This window comes from Aspergillus ibericus (genome assembly GCF_003184845.1).
Source record: "Aspergillus ibericus CBS 121593 unplaced genomic scaffold BO80scaffold_8, whole genome shotgun sequence".
In the NCBI taxonomy this organism is placed as follows: Eukaryota; Fungi; Ascomycota; class Eurotiomycetes; order Eurotiales; family Aspergillaceae; genus Aspergillus; species Aspergillus ibericus.
This window is the reverse complement of record NW_020292106.1, coordinates 654,774-674,038: the sequence shown is the minus strand read 5'-3', so window position 1 is coordinate 674,038 and position 19,265 is coordinate 654,774. Positions and strand designations below refer to the sequence as shown.

At 51.1% G+C, this 19,265-nt stretch overlaps 8 protein-coding genes and 1 non-coding gene across 9 annotated transcripts; 7 read left to right on the top strand and 2 right to left on the bottom strand.

The window, feature by feature from the left end:
* Positions 1–1,274: 1,274 nt before the first annotated feature.
* BO80DRAFT_401218 (uncharacterized protein) lies at positions 1,275–2,913 on the top strand. Its single transcript, XM_025717553.1, has 4 exons — positions 1,275–1,648; positions 1,710–2,149; positions 2,230–2,399; positions 2,485–2,913. Exons 1-4 carry the CDS (start codon positions 1,318–1,320, stop codon positions 2,798–2,800), a joined length of 1,257 nt encoding a protein of 418 aa, XP_025578233.1. The 5' UTR covers positions 1,275–1,317; the 3' UTR covers positions 2,801–2,913.
* A 460-nt stretch (positions 2,914–3,373) lies between these two features.
* On the top strand, positions 3,374–5,127 carry BO80DRAFT_348892 (carboxylesterase family protein; the record flags this gene model as incomplete). Its single annotated transcript, XM_025715479.1, has 3 exons — positions 3,374–3,493; positions 3,543–4,022; positions 4,066–5,127. 3 exons carry the CDS (start codon positions 3,374–3,376, stop codon positions 5,125–5,127), a joined length of 1,662 nt encoding a protein of 553 aa, XP_025578232.1.
* A 1,412-nt stretch (positions 5,128–6,539) lies between these two features.
* On the top strand, positions 6,540–8,230 carry BO80DRAFT_462572 (uncharacterized protein). The gene is made up of 2 exons (XM_025722524.1): positions 6,540–6,937; positions 6,984–8,230. Exons 1-2 carry the CDS (start codon positions 6,773–6,775, stop codon positions 7,803–7,805), a joined length of 987 nt encoding a protein of 328 aa, XP_025578231.1. The 5' UTR covers positions 6,540–6,772; the 3' UTR covers positions 7,806–8,230.
* On the top strand, positions 7,960–8,031 carry BO80DRAFT_t80. The gene has a single exon. It is a non-coding gene; the product is annotated as a tRNA-Arg (tRNA).
* Positions 8,231–8,568: 338 nt separating the features above from the next.
* Positions 8,569–9,445, bottom strand: BO80DRAFT_462571 (uncharacterized protein). Its single transcript, XM_025722523.1, has 2 exons — positions 9,113–9,445; positions 8,569–9,043 (listed from the first exon to the last, which is right to left on the bottom strand). The coding sequence occupies exons 1-2, from the start codon at positions 9,131–9,133 to the stop codon at positions 8,711–8,713; spliced, it is 354 nt and encodes a 117-aa protein (XP_025578230.1). The 5' UTR covers positions 9,134–9,445; the 3' UTR covers positions 8,569–8,710.
* Positions 9,446–11,767: 2,322 nt separating this feature from the next.
* BO80DRAFT_442474 (uncharacterized protein) lies at positions 11,768–12,292 on the top strand (the record flags this gene model as incomplete). The annotated part of the gene is made up of 3 exons (XM_025721268.1): positions 11,768–12,093; positions 12,163–12,230; positions 12,282–12,292. The coding sequence occupies 3 exons, from the start codon at positions 11,768–11,770 to the stop codon at positions 12,290–12,292; spliced, it is 405 nt and encodes a 134-aa protein (XP_025578229.1).
* A 718-nt stretch (positions 12,293–13,010) lies between these two features.
* On the bottom strand, positions 13,011–15,025 carry BO80DRAFT_487709 (GMC family oxidoreductase; the record flags this gene model as incomplete). The annotated part of the gene is made up of 2 exons (XM_025723559.1): positions 14,665–15,025; positions 13,011–14,612 (listed from the first exon to the last, which is right to left on the bottom strand). The coding sequence occupies exons 1-2, from the start codon at positions 14,902–14,904 to the stop codon at positions 13,011–13,013; spliced, it is 1,842 nt and encodes a 613-aa protein (XP_025578228.1). The 5' UTR covers positions 14,905–15,025.
* A 442-nt stretch (positions 15,026–15,467) lies between these two features.
* BO80DRAFT_453034 (uncharacterized protein) lies at positions 15,468–16,773 on the top strand (the record flags this gene model as incomplete). The annotated part of the gene is made up of 4 exons (XM_025721978.1): positions 15,468–15,636; positions 15,731–15,825; positions 15,880–16,259; positions 16,314–16,773. 4 exons carry the CDS (start codon positions 15,468–15,470, stop codon positions 16,771–16,773), a joined length of 1,104 nt encoding a protein of 367 aa, XP_025578227.1.
* A 142-nt stretch (positions 16,774–16,915) lies between these two features.
* Positions 16,916–18,609, top strand: BO80DRAFT_422809 (uncharacterized protein). The gene has a single exon (XM_025718904.1). The coding sequence runs from the start codon at positions 17,073–17,075 to the stop codon at positions 18,528–18,530; it is 1,458 nt and encodes a 485-aa protein (XP_025578226.1). The 5' UTR covers positions 16,916–17,072; the 3' UTR covers positions 18,531–18,609.
* The last annotated feature ends 656 nt before the right edge of the window (positions 18,610–19,265 follow it).

The window sequence follows — 19,265 nt, the reverse complement described above, 5'->3', positions numbered from 1 at the left end:
GCTTGACCTTGACTAACCCTTGGCTACAATGATACAGGTACTCGGGTCCAAGAGCGGGCCAGTTGAGAATAGTTCGTGACGGACGATATACAGATCTGGAGGGCGCCAGGGGGTTCCTGGACCCTCAAGAGCCGCATCGTACTTTGGTCACATGGGGCACAGATCGAGCAGAGGATCGAGTGACTGTGTCGGAGCTAGAGATGATAGTTGGCTGGATGCTAGGGAGCATGAGATCTCAGACATATGCAAATTGCCGCAAAGGCATTCCGATTTCCGAGTTTCATATGATATTTCCGGTGGGTCATACTTCCGAACGACATTCAACCTGCACGTTTCCCTCAAGCTGCAGATTCCCTTGCTCAGATTCAAGGCTGGGGGGATTAATCTAACTGCTTGAGACTGGTTCGGCTATAGGTTCTTTTGCTCTCTTTCATGATGCCATCTCATTGCCGGGTGATCCAGGGATACTTCCGTGATGCTCATTTGCACATCCTGGTGACGAAGAACTATGACTTTAGCGGACCGGAGTACATACACACCATGGATATGTTCTTGAAATGGTCTGATCCAGTCGCTTGCGGTGATACGAGGCTAGTTGATATACCAGTTCAGAGGAAGCCTGCGGGAGAACCGCCTATTATCTTGATTAGGGGTGGAAAGATCCCTTCGTCGGCAGGCAAATTACAACCCGTCTCGTCGCAACCTGAACGACACGAAGTGAAGAATAGTGAGAATATCGGCCCACCACCCAAGGGTGAAACATATCTGCCCTCCAGGGTACCCCTATTCCTTCTTTTCTCTCATTCCCTTTCCGTTCTGCTTGGTTTCCTTTTATTTTACCTATTCTTTCTCTGGAAATGTCAGTCCAAGGAAAGCCTTTATGGCAGTTTAACTCCTAACGGAAGTCAGCTCCACAATTAATTCTCTTTCGAATAACTGATGCTGTCGCTTTGGTACATAGCAGAGATATGCATCAAGGCTAACAACGATATTGTTCTCCTCACCATTTTAGTACCCCGCGCAACCCTGAGCCTTAGTAGTGTACATCACATCCTGGGAAAATGCAATTTGGCTGGCTGTTTCCTTTTAACAACCAGGTATTGATATTTTACTCAATCTTGGCCAGCTAAATTAGTGAACTGTCCCATAGAGGATGTTGTGGCTATCTTATCATGATAAGCAAGCAAACATCGGACGAAGCCCCGCAGCCGTGCGGGGTAATCTGACACGATATTTCCAGTTGCCCACAACTCGCTCTCTTCACGATGATACTCCTCAACCATCCATACCCAATATGACTGAGAGTTTACAGCTACAATGGCTTCCCACTCCACCTCCCTCCCTGCCGCCCGGCCCATCGACCTCGGCCATAATACCATCCTTCAGCCCCCTCTTTCACGATGCGGCAAAGGACCAGGTCTGCTCATAATCCGACCGAGCAACCTGCCAGAGGACATACACCAAAAGACAAGTCTAGATCCCGAGCCTCTACAAAAATGGGCCGAAGAAAGCTACGCAGTAGCCCAGGTCACGCTTGACCTCGAATCCAGCTCCAGCGACTGTCACTTTACGGAGAAAATCGGAGCCGCAGTGCAAGCCTTGATCAGTTTGGTTGGATGCACTAGGGAGGATAAATTCGGGATTCTAAGTTAGTACTCCATCTGAAGCAGAAAAAGGAGTATCACGCACATGACTAACATAAACGCAAGTCTACGGCTCCGAATCCGACTATGAACCCTTCTTTACGGAATTATTGTTGTCCTCCCTCGATGAGTCGGCCGTTGCAGGAATCGTCTACCACGGTGTCTGGAATACCGACACCATCTTCACCAAAATCCCATCCCTCGTCCATCTCCCCGGCCCGGAGTCCGACTCTCTCTTCTCTATGTTCAGCGAATGCAAACAATATACCTACCCTGATGTATCCTCCTCCGGCTTTATCATCCCCGGTCACCCGCACTTTAAATACTCCGCCGCCAGCGTGGCCCACACGCGTACCCTCACCTTCCTCAAACCCCTTCTCAACGGACCGTACTTTGACCTCGAGAAGATCTGGGAAGAGCACACTTACTATGAATTCGGGGATCGGTCGGTCGAGAAAACTATGGCTACCATGGTTGAGGAGCCGTATGTGAATCATATTCCGACGGTAATCCCTCCCCCCAACTCATGACTGCATTTCACTTTATATTACTATGAGTTTGAGAACTGATGTGTAGATAAATATAGATGACCGGGGGCATGGGCCGCTCCGAACTCAGCAACTTTTACCGCAACCACTTTATCTTCAAGAATCCACAAGATACAAAACTGGAATTGGTCAGTCGGACGGTGGGAATTGACCGGGTCGTGGATGAGTTTGTCGCTTGTCTTACGCATGATCAGGAGATTGACTGGTTGTATGTTCCATCCTTTCCCTACATCTACATCTCTACATCCCTGCATCCATACACCCATTTAACAATACTAAAAAACGGGCCACAGACTCCCCAACATCCCACCCACCCACAAACCCCTCCGCATCCCCTGCACCTCGGTAGTCAACATCCGCGGCGACCGTCTCTACCACGAACACATCTCCTGGGACCAAGCGACCGTGCTCATGCAACTCGACCTCTTACCGCGGTGGTTGCCGTTCCCGTACGAGTTACCGGGCGGGTTAGCGCCCGCGCCCGGCAAGAAATTCGAGGTTCGGACACCGGCTTTGGGGCTGGTGACGGCGGAGAAATTGATGGATGGGTTGGCGTCGGAGTCAAATGAATTGATGTTGAAAGATGGGGTTCGGGAGGTGGATGCTTGATGTTGATGCTTGATGCTTGAATCGGTGAGACGATATTGGTATGGAGATAGGGGTGTGTATGTGTGTATGTGTGTATGCAAGTACCGAGTATCTTGGGAATAGATTATTTTGACGTGTCCGTTCGTGGATGTTAGCGTAATGATCGGCGGTATACGAAGGAAGAAGCGGGAGGAGGGGGGGCCGGGGAGGTATGGCATTTCCGAATCCGGAACTATGATTCCGGTCTGGCGGTGTGGCTGAGACTGAGAGGATGAAAACATTCATCTCATTCCTAACTGTCATAAGAACAGGTTTTATACGTCTGAGTTCGTGTTTATTTGCTGCACTTATAGCGCCCTTGTTAAGTTATTCAGAAGGTATATATAAACCAAGCAGAGGAGCAGAATAGAGATTGGGTGGACGGTGTATGGTCTTCCAGTTACGACTGCAACGGTTATAGTATGAACTCCGCTGCAGAATGCTCTGTCTGAGATTATCTTCGACGATGTGAAGACACTACTACTCTTGGTTTTGAGTTTATCGCTAAGCATTGTGGGTGTGGGGGTTTGAGTTTGCTAAGAATGATCCTTCACCATGCGTCTCCTCAACGCGGCCTATTCTCTTCTCTTTTCTGGTCTCACGGCGTTTTCCTTCTCGAGTTCGCTGCCGGTGGTGGATCTGGGTTATGAGTTGCACCGGGCGATTTCTTTTGATGTATTCCTTTCTCTTACCCTCATTTGCGGATCGGTACTGACGATGTTAGGAAACGACCCAAACCTACAACTTTAGCAACATCCGTTATGCTGCAACCCCCACTGGTACTCAGCGATTTCTGCCGCCACAACCTCCAAGTATAAACCGCACAGAGATTCAGACTGGCTCCGTTGGACGCGTCTGTCCTCAGGGATTACCGATATGGAGTGCGGAAATCATGGTCCCGTTTTTGCAAAGCGTGCTCTTAGGGACGCCGTTTAATCAGTCTGGCAACATCAGCGATTATCCGGTTGTCTGGCCACCTGGGGATTCCAGAATCACGGAAGACTGTCTCTTTTTGGATGTGATTGTACCAAAGGGTATTTTTGAAGGAGGCAGCAGTGGGCAAAATGCGTCGGCGCCAGTGCTGGTTTGGATTGATGGAGGTGGATACGTTGGCGGTGACAAGACTGAATGGGATCCGAAAGGTCTCTTCAAGAGGGGTATGGACACAGGGGAGGAATTCATCTATGTGGCCATCAATTATCGGGTGAGTCCTCCGATCCAGTCGCACGATGTAGCTGACTTGCCAGTTGGGTGCTTTTGGCTGGTTGTCGGATGCCAAGGGCATGGCCAATGCTGGGCTTCATGACCAGCGACTGGCCCTGCAGTGGGTGAGGCAACATATCAGCCTCTTTGGAGGAAATTCCGGTCAGATCACCGTCATGGGCCAGTCTGCTGGCGGGGGATCCATTATCCATCAAATCGCAGCACGTGCGAATGGAACTGCGGACCTGCCCTTTCACCAGGCCATCATCCAGAGTCCGACCTGGTATCCACTCTCGGTGGAGCAGCAACAGTCAAGCCTACGTCAGTTCCTGCGGTTGCTCAACGTGTCGTCGGTCGAGGAAGCGCGCCGTCTTCCCTCAAGCCAATTAATGGCCGCCAATGCCTATCAGATAGCGACCACGCCAGTCTATGGGACGTTCACGTATGGCCCGGTCGTTGACGGGAGCCTCATCCCGAAATTACCGAGCCGGGCTATGCTGGCTCCTAACTTTAAATGGAAAAATCTCCGCGTTATGACAAGCCATACGTCCAACGAAGGGCTAGCATTTACTCCACCAGCCGGAGCCAATAGCTCCGCCTATCCATCCATTATTGAGGCTTATGTCCCGAGTCTAACGCCTGAATCGATCGAGGACATAGCGCGGAAATATTATCCCTCCAGGTACAATACCTCCTCCACGGAGAGCCTCGGGTACGGCAGTCCCCTAGAGAGGACAGCTCTCACAGTGAGCGACGCATTCTTTCGATGCAAGAATCTCTATCTCAACGCGGTCTTCGACACCGCATACGCGTCTGTCTTTAATGTACTGCCGGGATTGCACTCACAAGACCTCGCCTTCACATTCTACAACCACTCTCAGCCAGGTGCGAGCGTAGGTCCGTTCGACACAGGGCTGGCTTTGACGATGCAGGATTATATTATATCGTTTGTGAAGCGGGGCGTTCCATCTTCGGCGAATGCGACAGATTGGGGAGCATATGCGGACGATGAACGCGTGCTAGATATGGGACTGCAGGACATCGCCATGACTCCAGATCCGGTAGACAAGAATCGGTGTCGGCTCTGGTGGGATATCAGCGGGTGAATGTCTCGATATGGACTTGATCGTGGTCACATCCGAGACAGATCGCCATGATTGCTTCTCGTACTGCCTGATTCTGCATGCTAGTAATAGTATCGAGCAAACGGTGGGTGATTGCAACCACAGTGTGCTACCCTGCCAATGATCAACGCGGGAAAGAGCCGCATCTGAACGCCGCAAAAATCAGGCATTAGAGCCCCATCCATTGTCAAATAGCCTCTTCCATCGGTGAGACATCCCCGAAGAATTTTGAACCCGCAGTGTACTTGGAGACTTTGACCACCATTGGTTCGGTATAAATAGCAGCATTTTCCGCTAGTCCTCGGGCTAAAGAGCTTGGCCTGGGCGACTACCACGGCGCAATGAGCTTGACCCAAACATGACGGTCGCAAGGCACACACCATCTTGTTCTGGAAACACCGGAGGTATCTGACGGCCAATCGAGAGAGGACTTGATGTTCATGGCTGCCTACGGTGTCCGCGGACCCCGCATGTTGGCAGGTTGGCAGGTTGGCAGATGGCAGATGGCAGATGGCAGCCTAGCGATCCGAAACGTCTATTCGTGAAGGCGGGAGATTTTCGGGGGGCACTCGGCAAGATAAAGGGGTGGAGAGGCATGGGAATACTAGAACTGCGTGAAATTGTAAATTAGCCAAGTGATCGGCAATGAGGAAATTTCCACCTCATATGAGCTGTGAAAGCTGAGGATTCCATGGTCGGAGTCAGCCGCAGTGGCGGGCAAGGCCATTGGCAAGGTGTCAGGGGCCGGTCGCAGAATGAGACGCGAAAATTTGGCCAGGGGCACCGGTGGCCGACAAGGCCCCGAGCCCACTCACAATAACCTCATTGCTAAGCTTCCCACGGCCATGATTGCATCGGTTTATCGGTAATGCCGCAATGGCCCGTGGGGGCCAGCGAGGCTTTGCAATTGGCAGGTTCGTGTCGGAGCGACGGAGAGGCTTTGGTTGGCGCTCAAGGGTTCATCGCGTGCAAAGTGGAGCGCATGTCTCGCGCTAAATCCAAGACAGCTGCCCAGGAATAGACGGCGAGTTGACTTGGGACAGGGGCGGTTGCATTGGTAGACTTGGACTGTCGGGCAGTCAAGTCGGTCGCTTTCTGGACGTTTCAAGTAGACGGATCATTGCAGGAACTGGGATGCTGACAGGAGATGTCATGGGGGCGATTTGGCAAAGAAGGCCAAGAAGAGTATAATGAAAGGTTCCTGGCCCCGGGAAACCAACAGCAGAAGCGAAGAGGCTGTGTTGTTGGTGCCGATCGATCCATGAGAAGGGGCGGAGCGCCCAGCAGCTGCCGTCCGGTGAATCAGGGTCAGCCTTAGTTACTCTTAGGTACTGCTTAGATCCAATTGAGGTTGCTAGTCGTGTTTAGTGCTAACTTGAAGTAAAAGTCAGTAGCACTGGCCCAATCACTTTCGGCCCCTCCGTTAGTGCTGCATGTTGTCATCGGCCGTGATTTGCTCGCTTTTATATGCTTCGCCCGGTCGCCTTCTGCTGCCTTAGTTCCTCGGCGTGGCTTTCTCTCGTTGCCTTGTTTGTTATAAAGTTTCCACGCGACGCTCTTTTCTGCCCTCAGACATTCTTTACTTGCTACTACTACACGTACATTCGCTCATCCATCCACCACCACCATGTTGTTTCGCCTTGCTCTGTGCATCAGCACGGCGGCCGCTGCAGCTCTGCCAGCTGGTCAGCTGCACGTCACCGCCGACTCGCATCAGATCAACCTCCCCGCCGTCCCTTGCGCTTTCTCCGACTCCAGCTGCTCCGAGACTCTCGATCCCATCTCCCATCTGGTATGTATGAGTGATGCAGTTGGCCAATCTATACTAATGTCAACAGACCATCGACTTTTCCACCCAAAATGGCACCCTCCTGGCCAACAGACAATCCATCTTTCCGGCTTCCGTCCCGATGCAATTCACCGCAAACCGCAAGTGGGAATCGTTCATTCAGCCCGTCGAGGTGGCCTACTCGTTAGACGTCCGACCTCTCCCCATTCGTCCAGGTGCCGATCTGGGCGAGATCTACTACATGAAACTCCGTCTCTTTGACCAGCACGGTCGCCCTGCCACGCAGAACACAGTTGCCATCAGCCTGCTGAGCGATGCCCACGGTAACCTGCAGTTGGCCATGATCGACCCCAATGGTAGCCGCGAGTATGGACACGGAAACCGCATTTGGCAGATGAAGGCTTGGAAACAACAGCTCGAATCCTACTATGACACCGCGAAGGAAGCCGTCAAGAACTGCATCAAGCCGGGACATTCGAAGACTGAACAGCACCAGCACGAGCACGAACACGAACACAAGCAACCCCACGCAGACTCCCACGACCACCGTCATCCTTCCACCAAATACCCCCCCGTCTCCAAGACCGGCCAGACTGGGTTCTTCTGGGCTGGACGCGAGCAGAGCATCATGAAGATTGCCCGTCCGGTCATCCTTCCCGCCCTCATGGGCATCCTGGCGGGTGGAATTGCCTGCGTCCTTGGATTCCTGCTGGGACGTCTCGTCATTTCCATCTACCTCTGCACGGTGCGCCGCTATGAGCGGGAAATTCCCATCATTCAAATCGAAGACGGCGAGCCCATTTCCGAAAAGGCCGCCCTTCTGGAACATTACAGCGATCAGGAACCTGACGCTCCCCACTCTTTCCAATGATTTATTCCTTCCTTCTCACGCACTCAACGTGATCACCTTTCCTTACTTTGTATTTATGATATCCCATGTAGCATAGCATACCCGTGACCGTCACACGAATGGAATGATCCAAGTCCCGACTATAAACCACTTTACTACTCCTTTACCTCAATAAGGCCGGCTGGCCCAATGGTAAGGCGCTTGACTACGGATCAAGAGATTGCAGGTTCGAGTCCTGCGTCGGTCAATTTTTTGATCCCATCCATCGTGGGATATTCATGAGTAATTTTTTTTTCTCCCATCTTGCGGTCCGGCTCCACTTGACGGTGTTCTTCCGAGGCCACAAACCGATCGGAATCACGGGATCACGGGATCACGGACACGATCGGCATTTGCTAGTTGGCACTAGTTGTTTACATATTAAAGTCAAATATTAGATTTCCGGGATCTTCCTAATCAAGTGGCGAGTCCGATGGTATTATGTAGATCGGATACTGTGATTTTGTTGTAGTGGGGTTGGGTTGGGTTGTCAGTGCGGTGTGGTGTGGTGTGATCTGCAGGTCCTCAGCTGTCTTGAAGGTTGAATCTTCGGGTCGCTGGGACTTCGGAGGGGGTTCGGGGAAATATATACTATCGTTTTCTTGAAGGGGTTTGGCTGTTCTCCGGGTTCTATATTTGGATAAAGTTGAACTGTCCGATGTATCAATTAAGGTTGGGGGTTGTAGAGTACTACGCAGCAGTATAAAGTAAAGTAGGATGATACCCTAGAGTACTAGTTAACTTTCCATCCTACTAGTACTGTCATAGTACTATGTGCGGTGCGGAGTATAGTATAGATAGATGAGCGATATCGATATTTGAGTTTATCTCGATACCTCTATGTTTCCACCTCGCATCCAATCTCAATAAGTTACCAACAAGTTGATTCAAACACACTCCACCCCCAAACTAACCAACGTAACGTCGGCCTCAAAGCACTGTTTCTCCTCATCCACGTCGACAGTCTCAAACAAGGAGTCCGCGGCGCATCCGGACTCCGTGTATGTGTGCAGCACAGGAGTGGTGGACGCATCCGCGCATGCGCCGGAGAACACGTACGCGGTGAAGGATTTGATGGGGATGTCTTCGACGTTCACGCAGTAGGAGGCGGCGACGTTGGCGGCCGTTACGCTGGGAGACGTGCAGTTGGTGTAGTAGTAGCCGGCGTAGGAGATCAAGGGGTTGGAGAGGGCGAGGGTCGGGAGGGTTAGGAGGGTGGTCTGTTTGGTTTTTTGTTAGATGATTAGATTGGTTGGTTTGTTGGGGGATGGGGGAGGGGAAGGCTGGACCTTGGTGAGGAAGGACTTCATTTTGGTGGTTGTGGTTGTGGTTGTGCTTCGGGGATTGAGGATTGAGGTGACGGTTTGGTTGTGTAGTTGATGGTGTTCAGTAGGTTCCTGTGTATGGGGTTTATATATTCAGTCTGGTGAGGGTTTGCTGCAGTGGTATCAGTCAGGCGATGAGGGATATCTCTGTGGCGGCTTACAGCGCGGAATGGGTGGATGCTGCGTTACGTATGCTTTCTGCTGGATTGAAGTGTTAGATAGGTTGAGTTGATGATGGTTTATAGGGCTAAGCCTGTCTTGGGATGGTGATCTCGTATCTGATGTAGGTTAATGGTGTAGTATACTCCGTAGTATGAGGAGGATCCATCGATATGACAGTTAAGTGCCTGGATCTGTTAGTGTCTGGGTAACCGAGATAAGCCTGAGGTCAATTTAGACACCGGATGTGATATGAATGAAATTGCACTCGTTAGATTGGACTGCAGTCCCTGTCAAGCCTGTATATCAGACTGAAGCATTTGATCCTGATCATTGTTTGCCTCCTTGGCCATGGTCATTTTCTATAGCATTGGTACACAAAACCAGCAAGCATGCAGGTCCCCACGTTGAAAATATCACCTTGAAGTCTTCAGCTGCTCAGCATCCATAATCGTTAGATAATGCTTAGATGAGACGCCCTGTCCACGGGCACCGACGCCAAGAAGAGCGGACATTCTTGGCGTGGTCATGGGCCGTGCCGAGGTGGGCTGGACCGTCAGGGAACCAGCTTAGATGTGTTTCTTTGTAGAAGTTAATGTGTTCCACAGATTATAGCAGCTTGCACTTCTCTTTGCAAGAACAGTACCGTGAAGAAGAATCTGGTTGGATTCAAGTCTTTGGCCAAGTGAGATAAAGGCTCACGACAAGACCCTCAGTCCTGCAGAACTCATCAGCCTGAAGAATAGTTGCTCGTATTGCTAAGCCTTTTTAGGCTTAGAGACATTCTGGGGCCGTATATCTCGGTTAAAGTTGCCTGGATTGCCGTGCGATGCAGTATCTATCCAGTTGGTACCCATTTCCCTCATTAGGAATTTAATGGCTCAAGTTCTTGATTCCAAATCTTGTCTGGTGATGTCGACCGCACGTGAAGAGGAAGATTGAGGATGTGGCTGGTTTGTTTGTTCCGCATCCGTCCGGCAAGTGGAGCCGATGGCATCCTGCACTTTTTGACATCTGCGATCATGATCTTGTCTTATGATTAGGACTAGAATTGACTGTTTGACTGGTTGAGGACAGATCGACCAGAAGTTGGTTTCACGGATTTGAATATACGGTCAGTCGAGCAAAATTTGCAGGTGCATTCCATCATTTCATTGAGATCGCCTACTATTCTTCCTGCCGGTACCTGGTAGGGCATATGTGCTGCCTGAAATTCTAGGCTCCACAGATGGATCCCCACGGGGTCGCCGCTTGTCGGCGCAATGTTTCTGCATCCTGTCAGACTAGCTTAACCTGAGCCCACACAGCGCTCAGTAGGTCTCATCAATAATGTGAGTACTCATGATTCCCGCCTCTCATGATAGGGTCGAAAGTCTTGACTGATGATTTGGTGAAAATACCTGCTCTTCGTGATGGTTTCATTCCTTTGTTTCTTCGCTTAATTATCCCGGCCTGATCAAGGCAAAGAAAAGATGCTTTCTTAGGTGCCATGCACCAAATAGCGAGCATCTGTTGTGATTTTCCGTGCGCACTTGAGCCGGCTATACCTTGTAAAAGCTGCCTGGCGACTAATCGTGTGGCAATGACGCTCTATGACATTGTCGTCAGCGGATAATAGAGCCTACCATATAGCACCGGGTATAGTTTTATCATGTGTCAGCTCAAGAGCTACGAAGTTCAAGCGCAGATTCTGCGACACTCTGGTGACTTGAAGGAGCAGGACGGCGTGCAGCAAGACACAACACACGAAGTTTGAGATACTTCAGGAGGTTATCGCGGACAATGGAGAATAGACAGCTCAGAGAACACTTCACAGGGCCATCATCCATCGGAGATTATTGGACTGTATCTTTGAATAGAGGTCAGATACAAGCCTTGGCTAAGAAGCAATAAGCCACAGCGGCATCCTAATCCCAGCATGCAGCTACTAACGTTTTTAATAGTATGAAAAAGGGAAAACCTCCGAAGCGAAACAGCTCAGCCAGTTATAGCTCGAAATGATCTCATGAAAATCGACAACACCACCCATATTGGCGGTGCCACGTCTGACTTGATGTCACCGCAGATCGGCCACCTAACGGCACAACGATCCATTTGACATCATCGCGGGAGCGACCATCCACTCATATTGTTGATCCCTCGGCATATCGTCATACCTCCGATAACTAGCTATCTTTCTGGGGTAAACACAGAATCGCATCTGCGCATTATGTGACACGCCTTATCAACACCGAGACGTGCCTTATAATCCGGATGTTAATTGGGTAAGCCTCTGAACCATCCCACGAGGATGCCACTGACGTATTACTCGATTTTAGTCAAGGATGGGGATATATACGCCACAACTCACCATCCAACCCCCTAATACTCATAACCATATTCTTCGCTATCACACATCTGCACATCACACAGCCATCACCCGCCCCATCAATCAATCCGTTATTATTCATATCTAGCAAAATGCCTCTCTTCCATCACTCAAGCTCCTCCGACCGCAGCAGCATCGACGATCCAAATACCACGTCCTCGCGCCGCCGCTCCCGCGGCTCCTCTGGTTCGCAGTCACACCATTCCTCCTCCTCTTCCCCCTCGTCCCGCCATCACAGCCACTCCTTCTTCGGAAGCAGTAGGAAAAACGAAGATCGTTCTGTCCTCGCTGCAAAAGAACAGGTCTCGCGCGCAGAGGCCGCAGAACGCGAAGCCGATCGGGCACTAATGGCCTCTAAGCGGGCAGTGCGTGAGGCTAGAGAACACGTGAAGCGGTTGGATGAGGAGGCAAAGATTGAGTACGTCTTCGTTATATCTAGTCGCTTACCTTGTCAGCTAGGGTCAAATGAGCTAATAATCTATGACAGGGCACGCGCCGCAAAGATGAAGCAGGATCAGGTGAAGTCGATTACGAAGAGGGCGAAGCCACTGGGCCGTATGTGATTGCTTCCTTTGTATCGTGGGTTACTGCTGACAGCTGTTGTAGGACACGCGTGAAGTCCTATTGCCCTGGCTACCTCTTTGGCATTGGATTTTGGGCTTTCAATGGCTATCATTCTCCTGACCTGTACATTACTTCACTTTGCTGATTACATCCGTTTGGATTATCGTTGGATATGGTAACTTTTCGACACGATTTATGAGTTATGACGCTACCTGGATATGTCTGTACAATATAAGCCGAATTCACAATCGACTATTTTGCATTTTGACACGCCAACCTGGATTTCCCATCCATGTCTCGTAGTACTGGCATCGCATATGGGAAATTAGATCACCTATGAATGTAACCATCCTGTCGATACGACGTCCTGTCAGCACAGAGTGATGTTACGGTGCTACGGCGTACACAGGACCTCAATACTACATTGGACAAACATAATTACACCGGTCAGGTGATAGGCGCAGGGTATGTTTCCTCTTCGTTGAGGGATTTACCCCTCTTCTTCCCCCGGGCGAAGTCATCAGAAGCAAGCTACCATTTTATCATTTCATCATGTCTCCTTGCTATGATACGTTATCATTCATCAAATATTCCTCTTGGTAAAGGTAAGGGGATTCCACAGTCACCCCGAGTGTCAGCTTTACCCCCTTCCATGATAATCTTGCAAGAGGCAGGCAAGCGAAGACGGCATCAGAATGTTTCTAGTAACTCACATCCACCAGGCTGATGTTTCACTTCTCGAACGTACTCCATTTATTGGCAAGTGGCCCATCACTGAGCCAATCTATCCTCCTTGATGATATCGGCTGCCTTCTCTGCTACAGCATACACCGTCGTCTGGATATTACCTCGAGGAATCAACGGAATCACGCTGGCATCCACCACCCGCATATTCCGACATCCATACACCCTCAACCGTTCATCTACCACACCCCCAATGTCCCGTGGCATCATAGCCGCGGTTCCGGTGACATGATAGTGAGCCACGATACGGTCTCGCGTAAGCTCCCGCGCCGTGTCTAAAGACGTTACAGGTTTCGAGTGATGCAGTCGACGTCCGTTTGGTTTGATCAGCGAAGCCATGGGCTCCGTGGCTGCCAATGTCTCTAGCCACTTTACATGGCGGGCCTGTAGCTCCAGGTCAAGTGGATGTGACAGCATACGAGGATCAAAGGTCGGCAGAGTCGTCGGGTCGGACGAGGTCAGATGTACAGAGCCACGGGAGAACGGGCGGTTCAGCACGGCGACAATACTAACAAAGCATTCTGGCTCAGCCATGGCGAAAATTCCCTTCGGGCTAGGGCCCTTCTCAGGAGTGATCTGGAACGGAGCCAACGTGTACTGTCCTGTTGGTTCATCGACGTCTTCCAGTAGTTGACGCAGGATGCGATACTGTGCGGCCTGGCTGGATGGAACTTCCTTATCCAGGTATTTCCCTAGGAGATCCTGTAGCTCACCATCTTGCAGTTCCGGAAGAGTCATGAAAGCCGACGAAATCGGACATAGGCCTAATGGACCGGCTCCGGAAGACTGCCAAGCTTCCATGGCAGCTTTCGCGATCTCTGGGTTGCGCAGCGCTTCTCCTGTCACCTGGCCATCGGCAACCTCCCAGCTGAAAGGGACGAAGCCGTGCTCCTGGAGGTTCTCCCCGACGTTGGGGTTAAGAACAAAGGTCTCAATTCCGTGCACCTGCAGGCGCTTGGCATCCCCGATTCCTGATAGCTCCAAAAGATGTGGCGTTTTAATAGCGCCAGCGGACAGGATAACCTCTGCTCCAGCGGCTACTGTCTGTTGGCTGCGGTCTTTTCCAACGAATTGAATCCCTGTCGCAACAACTTCGCCATCGTCCGCCTTTTTCAGAAGTACCCTTTCCACGAAGGCTTCAGTGATGACTCGAAGATTGGGACGTTGAGCGATATCCCGAGTATAGTAGGCGACACCCGCATGACTGCGCGCTCGCGAGGTCGCGTGGATGGTGCCTGGGCTGCAAAAGGCACCGTTGGCCCGACCTGACATTGGGTCACCGCTTAGCCGGTGGTTTAGCGTCTCAAAGGTCCGGGGCCAGGCGGCATTGAAGGCAGGAAACGGACCATCACCGAATGAGACATGTACAGGCCCACTGGTGCCTTGCACAGCCGGGTCAATATAGCCTAACGACAACTGGTCACGCACCTCATCGGACGGTGGAGTGAATGTTTGTGATTTCCTCAGGTAGGTGGACAGAGACTCCCAGTTCCACCCAGGGTTTCCTAGCCGCTCCCACGAATCGATATCGCTGCGGGTAGGGTAGATGACCATACCCAGGTTAATGGCGGAGGAGCCTCCCAGTGTACGACCGCGGGGTTCGGCGATGCATCGACCATTAAGTGCTTCCTAATCCAACCAACATTAGCCACGAACCAAGATTGGATACCTGGATGCATACCTGAGGTTGACTAGTCAGACACCAGTCGAACTCAGGGTCGAAATAGGTACTAGCTGCCAGACCAGGAATGGCAATTCGAGGATCGTCGATGTGATAGCCTCCTGCTTCCAAGACTAGGACACTAACTGATGGATCTTCGGTTAATCGGCTAGCGACGACCAACCCGGCAGTCCCTCCGCCAACGACGACATAGTCATACTCTGGACGAAGACCTGATAGGGCGGAAGTATCTACTGTCATTGCGGTCAATAGTTCAGTCAATGTGGCGGAAAGGACAGGGGTCGAACATGATTCGCGGGAATGGGCGTCATCAGCCTTTATTATAGCCGGGCTGCCTCAAACCGACTGGAGACCGTTTGAGGGGAAGCGACTGTCGGTGGGTCACAGCGGGAATTGACAAAGAAGCCTACCACTAGTGCCAGTCCGACCGGTGACCGACGGACCTTTTTAGTTGGACTTAGCGGGCGCACTTGTGCAGCAGCTAAGGGGAAATTCCTGCTCGTACACCTATGGCGCGGGGCGTCGTTGCTGTTGGGTCACGTCAAATGGTCAAGCGCGGCCCATGTGTTCCACTTTCCCAATGAGCCCTAAGCTAAGACTGACCTTGGTCTCGACTAAAGATGCATGCTGATATCCTTTTCCTTGTTATGGTTGGGCAGACCAATAGGACAAGGGCTAATCCGCACATGATTTCGACTCCTTTACGACCTAGTTCGCAACATGTTAATATTTAGATGTCACCCAGCAGATTTTCACAGATCAGCATCTTGATTCTATCCATACCCTTCACGACAAGACATTAGATGGCGGTGACCTATGGGTTGGATACACCGTTGTCGCGGGACCCGGTGATTGTCGGGACGGTTTTTGGCGCACTCGCAACTATAACTACAGGTTTGCGGTTCTACGCCCTAAGGCTTCGCCGGGTAAAGCCAGGGGCTCCGGAGTATCTCATCCTGGCGGCCTTGGTAGGTTGGACTCTCTATCGAGCTTCAAAGCTAACTGCTCAGTCAATCGTTTATATTGACATAGTAATTCAATACATCCGTGCGTATCCCAATTCAAGTTTTGAGAGAAGCTAAGCGCGCAGTGTCCATTCTGGGCGGCGCAGGTCGTCATGCGAGTGATATCGACCCGGCATCGGTAGTGGTGACCCTCAAGGTGAGCAGCATACCGTCCGAAGAAATCGAGAAGACGGAGCATGACTCTGGATAGACCATTTTACCCCTTGAGGCATTGTACGGGATTGTCATGGGTCTGATTAAATGTTCTGTGATGCTCTTCTTTACGCGCATCTTCGGTAGCAAACGGCCATTCAGGATGTGCGTTTGTGTGGTCATGGTCATCGTTTGGCTCTGGGCTATCAGCGTCATTCTCGAGACCTTCCTGCTATGCCGCCCACTCGCTTATAACTGGGACATCACCACCCCCAATGGGATCTGTGGAAATCGCAACGCAACGTACGTTGTCGCCGGGACGCTCAGTCTCATCACCGACCTCATGGTGATGGCACTTCCACTACCTCATATATGGAAGCTACAACTGAGCATACCGAAGAAACTGGCTCTAAGTTTTGTCTTTTGCCTGGGTTTACTGTTAGTGTCCTCAAAAGATGCCTGTTGCTCTGTCTAATGAATCTGGTGATTTAGCGTGTCCGTGATCAGCATCATACGGCTCTTCTCCTTGATGGCAATTAGCTTCACCGATATCACTCATTCTGTTCAGATGGGGGTTATGTGGACCGTGCTAGAACCCGAGCTAGCGATCATCTGTGCCAACATGCCATTGCTCAAGGTGCTACTTTCGCGCATGTTCCACAAAGTCTTCTCTACTGCAGGGAAGAAGTACAGTGTGTCGAGCGCGCAGGCCTTTGAACAACTACAAGAGCAGGAAGCAGTATATCCGATGAATCGATTCGATCATCAACCCGTCAGGACGAAGATTAGCGCGGGATCCTCCCGAATGGCGTTGAAAAAGCCGGACGTGCCAATTTCGATTACAAACACGATTGACGAGGAGCAGCACGAACTAACCAGCCACGGGTCACCTAATGCTATTAGTGTTGTGCACAAGGTGGATATCGAGTATGGCCAGGCATTGAGCAGATAGTTTTATCAGGGTCCCCAGGCACCCACGGCAGGGTCCAGGCAGCAACGAGGGCACGGACCATGGGCCATGGCCCACCGGGTCTAGAAGCGGCATCCACCCATTGTCGAGTTTCTCACCACATATATAATGGTCGCCCGAACACGAGGGATTGACTTGTCCGCCGCGCGCAGTTCCACATGTATTTTCCTGTAACGTTGCAGATCGTTCTAGTGTTAGCTCTGGCCCTGCTCATTCCCCTCTGGCCGACCAGTATCTTGCCTTTCCTTAATCTCTTGAAATCATTCACCTCGAAGCCCACAATGGCTGGCATTTCCGTGGCCCAAAAAGCTCACCTACAGGAAGTTGCCGACTTGATGTTGGATATTTATCAGACTCTCGCACAGATGCGTTATATTGACGCCCGGGGAATCCAAACTGGACCGCACGACATCTCCAAACTACGTCCCCTGTACGAAGAACATGGACTAGACCCCTCCATCATCTACCTATACAGCATACTGCCGTATGTAGATACTGCTGCAGCAGGAAATGAGGATTTCTTCCATGGCGGCACGTTTACCGACTTTCGGATCGAGGATGATGTGGAACAAGGTCGTGATCCGTTCTACGGCAGTCCTTCGGACGAGGACTTTGAGGATGAAGATGGTCCTTACATGCGTCCTTGGGTCACGCCGCTCTCAAGGCTGGGAAATCACAACAGTGTGATTGTATATGATGCACGGAAACACCAGATCTGGATTATCGACCAAGAGGGCTGGTCCACCACGGATCCTGCATTGGAGGATGTGGAAGAAGAGACACCGAAGAGCAAGAATCGGAATAGTTTCGACCATATCCCTAGTCGGCCGGCAGGCGATGTGCTGCGGGACATCGTCAGGTGGTACCGCGAGCTAGAGGAGTTGCCAGGAGGTGGAGAGTACAGCGGGCTGGAGTGGAGTCCGGACTTGGGCCTGAAGGAGTTGTATCGGAAGCATGGATGGCCGGACAATTTTGATGGCGACGCCTTCCAGGTGGACAAAGCGAGAGCCTACTGCGCGGACACGGTCAAATACAGAGCGGAAGAACCCTTGCGAGAGATGGAGAAGTACCGAGATTGGAAGGAATGGAATAGTCGCACAATCCAGGATCGGCAAAAGTCTCTTTCCACGGCTAAGAACCCAGATGAAGAGTGGATGATGCGGCTGGACCTGTGGGATGCGGAGCAGTCTTATCGCAGGAACACCAAAGAACTCGAGAAGGCCGAGGAGAACGCCAACACACTTTGCCCGGGTGGAGTATGCTTGAAGTCAGAGGAGATGCCCTTGCTGGAAGCGGATGTGATACGACAGGAATACGAGAGCAAGCAAAGGCAAGTGGAGGCTGAGCGAAATTGGATGGAAGAAGCGACCGAATCTGATCCTGAGCGCACCGAGGAATTTCGCATCTCCCTATACCATGTAGAGAAGGAGGAGGCAATCTACCGAAAGGCATGGGAAGCTGCCAGAGCCGATGCAGAACGTCTGTGCCCTGGAAGGACGTTGGACTCTGTGACCGAGATGGGGCGCTCAGAGCGGCAGCAATCCATGGCAGAGGTACAGAGGATCGAAAACTTTATCACGTCTCTGCAACCTGAGCTCGCTGCATTACGGGAATGGGCAACTCAAATCCCAGTCGATGCCCCCAATGCGAGGGACAAGGTCAACAGAAAGATGGAGGATTATGAACGGTCAATAGAAAGTAGCCAGGCCAGGCTAGCTACGCTGAAGGCTACGCTATGAGTATCAGCTTAGCCAGGGTTTATTAATTGCAAGGCAGGCTTTTTGCCCGGAAACGGAGATGATTATATGCGGTGCCGCTAATCACTAATAATCTCAATTTCACCCAATACGGCGCCTAATTTGTTAATCCTCCTGGTTCTTCTTAGCAAAGCTGGCCATAAAGTACAATTTCCGGGGGCTAGACCCGAAGAGCAACAACCTCACGAATCCCTCTCCAGCATCCACATAGGGGACGTGAACGTCGCTAGTTATTTGGACTGGCTTCCAGCCGACATGGAACTGGATGCTGTCTGGCCTGTGGGTGAAAATGAGAGGGAAGGTGGGGGCAGACGGACGTTTGACAGTATGTTTGATTGGTTTTCGTGGGATGATTACTACGGGCTGTTGTGAGGGGACAGCACCCACGCCTCGACACTTTACTCGATCTCTAGCTAGACAAGACCTCCCAATTATAACAAACCAAAAAGCCCTCCATCTGAGTTACAATGAACTTTATAATCCATCCCACCCCCAAACCCTCTGCCCCATGCCAAGCAGTCTACTCAACTGCCTCGTCAGAAAACCCCCACAGAGGGCCCTCTCTACCTCAGATCTAAACCGCAACCTCAACTGGCAAATACATCATCCTCACCTTGATTCTACTGCTTCCTCATCTACGTATAAACGGTCCTGTTATCCAATATGCCGATATGAATCGTATTATCCTGCATATTATCATGCTTATTACTTTAGGAT